Below are 6976 nucleotides of genomic sequence, written 5' to 3' on the forward strand. Positions count from 1 at the left end.
ACGCACTCAAGAAAGGATCCCCCCGAATTGTTTGGAAGCTCTTGATGCATGCCAAAGTTGCTCCGGAGTTCGCAAAATCAAAGAACCATACGATCAACAATGCACCATCTTTTGATCGTTGGATGGATGCTATAATCAAGCTCGGGAAAGACCGTACCAAAGTCTTGTTACTCATTGAAATGATCAACCCGGAAATCAATCTCAAGAAATCCAAAGCCGTTGTTGAGGTCAAGAACCACATCATGACCGTTGAGGCTGCTCAACAGGCTTCTTTGACCCGCCCAGCTCTGGATCATCCAGCTAACGTCATAACTGCTGATCGATTCAGCCCGATCAACATCCAGATGAACCTCATCTACTCGACTCACCCACCAAACTCAAAATACCACAAAAAGTTCCCAGTTTTTATCCATGCAACTGATCTGAATCAATTCATCCCCTTGACTACAGCAATTGTCCAACAATGGGCCACAGACCTGGTAAGTCAAATGGCTTTGAATATTGTTTTTTTAAATATTAATTTCCTTTTTTTGCTTGAAAGGTCAATGTCGTTGCTGGGATCTCGATCTACTCCCCTCCGCGCGGCTTGAAATATGAGGTGTTGTCTTTGAAGAGAAGGAAGCTTGTCCACACCTCCGAACCTTGCGAGCAAAGCCAATCTGTCGATTCTGCCGATTCTGAAGTCATCACCCCCGATCCTCAAGTGCTTCTTGATTACATCGAGTTCATCAAAATCCGTCCCAGCAAGCGTGACAAAGTTTTGGCGATCCTCAATGAAAAGGACATCACCCATCCAAAGTTTTTCAAATCGAAGCAAATTACCAACAAGAAGATGCTTCAATGGGGTTTAAGCAACGGTATAATTTATCAACTCAAAGAGAATGTCTCCAAGTTTGAGAAACATTTGGCCTTGCAATAGCCATCTCTTTCAATTGTTGTAGCTCAATTTTGAGCCTAAGTCTTATCACACTACGTTACTCATTTCCGCTTTTTTTTAGCCCAAATAACCCCTTATCAACACTAGCTCACCGCTTTCCTATTTGGTTTTAGCCCAAATCACCCAAGTATTTCCATCATGGCACTTGAATTTGTAGCTTGTATCACACAGATCAATTTCATCTTGATTCTTGACAAGATTGAATTGTGTAGCTCTAAATCATATCTCACTTGCCTTCTTTTTGTTGAATTGTATTAGCCCACACAAGCCCATGGCCGCATATCCAGAATAGCAATCCTAGTCAGTTTTAGGGATATCATCAGTTTTTTTCTGCCTGCTACCGAGCAGTTTGATTGGACAAACTTGCAAGAAAAATACTGCCCTGATGGGTAATACCCATCAAACAAAGGGCCAAGAATCCTTTGAACGATTGTCCCAACTGTGGCAGAAAAAATGCCCACTTGCACTTGCTAGGATCCACTAGGGATTCACTAGGACTCATTTGAAATTACCCGGACTTACTCAGAAACACTGAGATCGCTCAAGATGTGCTAACTATGATTTAATTTCAATTGAGGTAGCTGATTTTTTGGTTAGAAGACTCTTTGCTACATGGTTTGTAATACAGTTTGATATTGATAAAACAATCAGATCGGAGGGGTTGGAGATCACACTAGAGAAGGATCAGTGGTTAGGTACGCAGTAGCCACAATGCTTGTAGGCATTGTAGGCCATCTCCGCAGTCAAAACCTTGCCAGCGATGCGACGGATAGTGCCTTCAGGATCCCTAGAATGGTTGAGTTCCTGAGAGGCTCGCAACTTATCTTTGATATTCGCAAACCCAAGCTCAATGGGGTTGAGCTCGGGACAGTACGGTGGAAGGTAGTAGATGTGAACTCCGGCCTCGCTACAAAGCTCTTGAACCCGATTGCCCCAATGGATTGCCGCGTTGTCACAGACAATAACAGAGTTTGTACCTGGATATCTGTTCATTCGGGGAAGCTTTTAAAAACATTTATATTAGTTGTAGGCTCTAAAACCCTAGGTGTTTGTAACTCACCAAGTCAAACTCAAGGAAATGCTCAAACTTGCAAGCAGTGTAAGTTTCAGAGGTCATCGTAATAGCCAAGAGTCCGTCAATGGATATTGCAGGTAGGAGACTGAGGCGCTCCGGGTTCTGATTGATAATCTGGCGGTTGGCGGGGGTCCCTATTGCTGACCTCGCAAATGATCGCAGTAGATCACTGTCACAAAAAGAGCTCTCATCTGAAGAAAAAGACCGTCAGTTTTTGAATCAGAGAAAAGAGAAAAGAAAAACTTACCGGTAAAGACAAGAAAATCAGCTGGGAAGAACTCCATCTTCTCAACATAGGAGTATTTGGCGGTGAGTGACTTTTGGATGTTTTTTGTATCAGGTTTCTTCAATGTTATTGATAAGCGTTCAACAAGATTGTGGTGAACGGCCTCGGTGCTGAGAAGGATGCCGGAGGAGTCATAGAGACGCTCCTGGATCTTGTGGAGAAAGAGACCCGGCTCTGACCGGACTAGTTGGATCATGAAGTTGCATTTGGCTGGAGTTAGGGTCGCCGGTCGGCCCCGCTGTTCATACAAACTCGGATCTTTGACAACACATCGGGTCTCTTGGAAAAGGTGGATCCACTGACGGAGCGACTGCAGAGACACCGTAACATCCAGTAACCGGCGGATGTCGGCCAACGAATGCCCTTGTAGCGCCAGGCGGACCACGGCGGCCTTGATTTCGGGGGCGTAGGGCTGATAAACCATGGTAGGATTGACAGAGGTGTTGGGTTTGACCGATATCGGGTGGGACGGGTCGTGGTTATCGGGCGGGATGGAGCGTGGTTGCCGCCTCCTGACCGCACAGCTGGATTCAGGAGGTCGTCCAACCACAGCCGGCATGCTGTGTTTGGCAGAAACCCCCCAAAAAAACGGGTGCTGTGCCCCGAACCCCATAACCTTGTCATCCTGAACTTGTCGAAGAGTCCAAGCTTTATTGAAAAGACAATATGTACAGCCATTCCGAAAAAGCTTGGTTCCTTTGAAAGGAATTTCCGCTGGAAATTTCAGTGGGATTTTCCAACCTTGTATGCAAAGAAGTATCAAGGTTGGACATTTGGATATCTATGCCTACATCATTGGTATATGCAGGACACCTATATCACATGTAGGTGAGCTCAATCACTGACTTCTACTCATTTCTCCCCTTTTTTGATTCCAGAATTGGAATCCTTGACCAATTTTTACCCCGGTCTGCCATCATGATGGACGAACCCAGGTGTCAGGATGCCGGTCCCCCCGCTGCCAGCATTTTTTTTTGCTACCAAACGGCTTGGCCGGTAGCATCCTCTAAGCAACTGCGCTTGTGGGGATGGATATCCATCTGTCCAACCTTGTTGTTGGATATGTACACACAAGTTGGAAATTCCAAAAAGAATTTCCACTGGAAATTCCCTCCAAAGAAGCCAAGCTTTTTCGGAATGGCTGTAGTATTAAAAATCTATGATAGCGCGTTTGTGTAATTTATTGTACATAATCAGCCCGGCCCGGGTCTATGTCGCTGTAGGACCCAGGAAACCCCCTGTAAATGACCGTAACAAAAATGTATGAATTTTTTGGCAAAAACCCAAAATGGTAGGCACAAAAATGGTATGAATGGGCTTTTTTGGCCTTAATGGTAAGCACTCCAAGTGTATGAAATTTTCCCTGGGTACAAGAGGGTAGTAACTAAGTTGCATGAAATTTCTGAGAGTGCACCAGAAAAACCCGTAGCCCTCCCCCCCTCAGCAGCACAGCTTGGCTTATTTTTGGTACCCCAGTGCCCCACCTTGGCAGCGCACCCCAGGTTTTTTTTTTTGCACCCCCCCCCCCCCCCTCGGCAGGAATGGTAGGCATGGAAAATGTATGAAAATTTGGGAAATCCTCAAAGCATACGCACAAAACGTGTATGAATGAGGTCAAAAAATGTATGAATTTTGTTGAAATTCTGGATTTTAGGTTACGGTCATTTATAAGGGGTTTCCTGGGTCCTGTCGCTGTGGCTTTCTTTTTCTTCTGTATGTATCACTGTCGATCAGACTAGCTTAACACAAGCCCCTCGTTTCAGAGGGCGGCCGGTGAAACACCGCTGGGCGCCTCTGAAAGAGGAGAGGCTTCGCGAGGCGCCCCCGGCGCGCCGGTCCCCCCGCCCCTGAAACGAGGGGATTGTGTTCAGCTAGTCGATCAGAGACTGGAGTTGGTCGGGGTTTTCTTCTCCATCGATAAGGTGTCGGAATACCGGTGAAGCCATGAAGATTGCGAGTTGATTACACAGTGAATATCCCTGCGCCTTGGCATGCCTGGAAAAGCCCCGGTCGATCCCATCCAAAGCAAAAGCGTTCGATAACGCACTTGCAAACTAATCACGATTCTTATTTAGAACAACCGTCGGGTGATAGGAAGCAGCAGGTGGGCCATCAATGTGCCTCTATTCAAACACTTGCTCTTGGGGGTCGGTTTGTTGAGCTGACTTGTGTTCATCTACAGAGAGACAATTCATCGTGTAAACCCATCGACACCATTTTGTTATCAGGAGAACACTCGTGGGTCAAAATGACGATGGAGGACCCAAACAGCATTCTTGATACCGATCTTTACAAGGTCAGCAGCTTCTTAAGCATGCTTCAAAGGAAACACCTCCATGGAGCGGGTCTAATCGTGCTTTCCTTCCTGTTAGTTGACGATGCACTATGTAGTCTGGTCACTCTATCCCGATGTTCGCGTCACTTATGGTTTCGTCAATCGTTCGAAATCTACTCAACCCTTTACTCGCTCAGCTTACCTAAATCTTTGCGAAAAAGTTGATTGTACGTCCACACAGCCACGTCTTCTTTTATGCGAGTCTCCGGAAAAAATATCAACCTAGACAATAAATCGTATCGTTCTCTTTTTTTCTTCTTTTTCCTTTCGAAACGATCAAGGCTTCAAAACAAGAATATTAACTGACGATGAGAAGGAGTGGTTGAGTTCAAATTGCGGATTCTTTCCGAGCACATATCTAGATTATTTGAAGTCCTATCGATTCAGACCAGATGAGCAACTTGAACTCCAATTTCACCCCCACCAGACCCCTTCATCGGCCGAAACAGCAAACGGCAATCCGACCACGAACGGCGAACACGTTGAAGATGGGCCCCCAGCTGAAGAGGCGAGTGACAAAGAAACTGGGGATTTAGAAATTTCCATCAAAGGACTGTGGAGCGACACGATCCTCTACGAGGTGCCCTTATTGAGTATGATCAGTCAAGCATATTTCGAAACGGTGGATCGGGAGTGGAGCTACGAATCACAAACCGACAGAGCGAAATCAAAAGCAGAACAGCTGTTCTCGTACGGCTGCAAGTTCTCCGAATTCGGCACCCGCCGGCGACGATCCTGGAAGACCCAATGCCTGGTCATCGAGGCTATCAATGAATTCGTCGCCAACAATCCCGACTATCGCTTTACGACCTCGAACGTCTGGATGGCTCGCCGCTACAATATCAAACCCGTCGGAACGATGGCTCATGAGCTCATTATGGCTGAAGGCGCCTTGGGTGGCTACGATGGCGTTAACATGCGTGTCTTGAATCAATGGGAAAAATGTTTCCCTCACCACCCTGAGCTGTGGATTGCGTTGACCGATACATTCGGTACCAGTTTGTACCATCTCCCTATCCATTCCCCTGAGCATCCACTCACTCCGCGACAAATTGACCTTATCAACATGTTCTCGTTCTACCTCGAACAGAGCCTTTCTTTGATGAGCTTGTTAAACATCCCGATCTCGCCAAAAGATGGACTGGTCTTCGTCAAGACAGTGGTGACCCTCATGCCTTCGCCCTAAATGCCTTGAAGGCATGGGAGTCGATTGGCATTGACCCGAAGACAAGTGCGAATCCCCCCATTCCCTTGCTATTATCTTGCATTACAATTCTTGGATTTGGTCGTTGACTCTCCTGTTCTCAAAATCACATTTGTCCGGGCGGATTGTCCAGAACTCGTGGTATTTTCGGATGGACTTGATGTTGAAAGTTGCTGCCAATTGCACACGTTTTGTGAATCGAAAGGTTTAGCTGAATCTTATGGAATTGGAACGCACCTAACAAACGGTGGGTCTGTTTGTAAAAATAAAATAAAATAAACTAGCCCATTGGGAATATATATAGGTTATTTTGAACATGGATAGCTAAACGTTTGTTTTGTCTTGTTGAAAACTTTCCAGATTTTTGCAAGCACGATATCGAGGCCGAAAAGGAATGTAATGAGAAGAAAGTCCAATCGAAAGCGTTAAACATCGTGATCAAGTTATTCAGAGCGAACAACAGGCCTTGTGTGAAATTATCAGATGGTAAGGGTTCTTTTTCACTCGTGCTTTTAGGCAAATCTCCAGATTGAACTAGTGCTGATTTCGATCTATCTGAATTGTGGCCATATCTGTACACCATAAAACAATGATCGATCAAATCTACACAGTAATCGAAAAGGCGATAGGACCGCCAGAAGAGATCGAGAAGATTAGGTCGATCCTCAAGATTTAAGCCACACAAACCTCTTCACTTCTCAGCGACTGGATAAGCAGAGGATACACGGGAGGTATTTTTAGGCATGTAAAAAAAGCAGCAGCCTCTTTCTCCAACATTTCAGAACTGTAGTCTGTGATCAGTCACTTTAAACTGAAGACATTACACGATTCCAATCTGAACCTTTTTTTTACTCCACAGTACTTTTCCTTGGATGTACTTTTATTGATGACGAGGGAAGAATTGTTGTTGTATAGCATGTCTTGGATAGCAAAATTCTCTTTTTTTCCTCTTATGTCAATCTCCCATTCATCAATCAAGCTCTGCAGAGTTGAGGATCTCTTTGTGCTGCGCAGGAAGCCTCACACTTACAGCCCATTGGGTTTTGGTAAGATGATAGAAGACGGTAGGTGTACGTCATAACAGTCAAACCTTGAAGATGTCAAACTGTTCGGGGAGAATCATTGTGAAAAGTTAGGGC

At 45.4% G+C, this 6976-nt stretch overlaps 1 protein-coding gene across 1 annotated transcript; it reads left to right on the forward strand.

Annotated features, from left to right (window-relative positions):
- Nucleotides 1-4552: 4552 nt before the first annotated feature.
- On the forward strand, nucleotides 4553-6513 carry PtA15_18A197 (uncharacterized protein; the record flags this gene model as incomplete). Its single annotated transcript, XM_053164711.1, has 7 exons — nucleotides 4553-4594; nucleotides 4671-4800; nucleotides 4915-5631; nucleotides 5724-5864; nucleotides 5971-6084; nucleotides 6198-6323; nucleotides 6449-6513. The coding sequence occupies 7 exons, from the start codon at nucleotides 4553-4555 to the stop codon at nucleotides 6511-6513; spliced, it is 1335 nt and encodes a 444-aa protein (XP_053028694.1).
- Nucleotides 6514-6976: the final 463 nt, after the last annotated feature.

Source organism: Puccinia triticina, chromosome 18A, assembly GCF_026914185.1.
Source record: "Puccinia triticina chromosome 18A, complete sequence".
In the NCBI taxonomy this organism is placed as follows: domain Eukaryota; kingdom Fungi; phylum Basidiomycota; class Pucciniomycetes; order Pucciniales; family Pucciniaceae; genus Puccinia; species Puccinia triticina.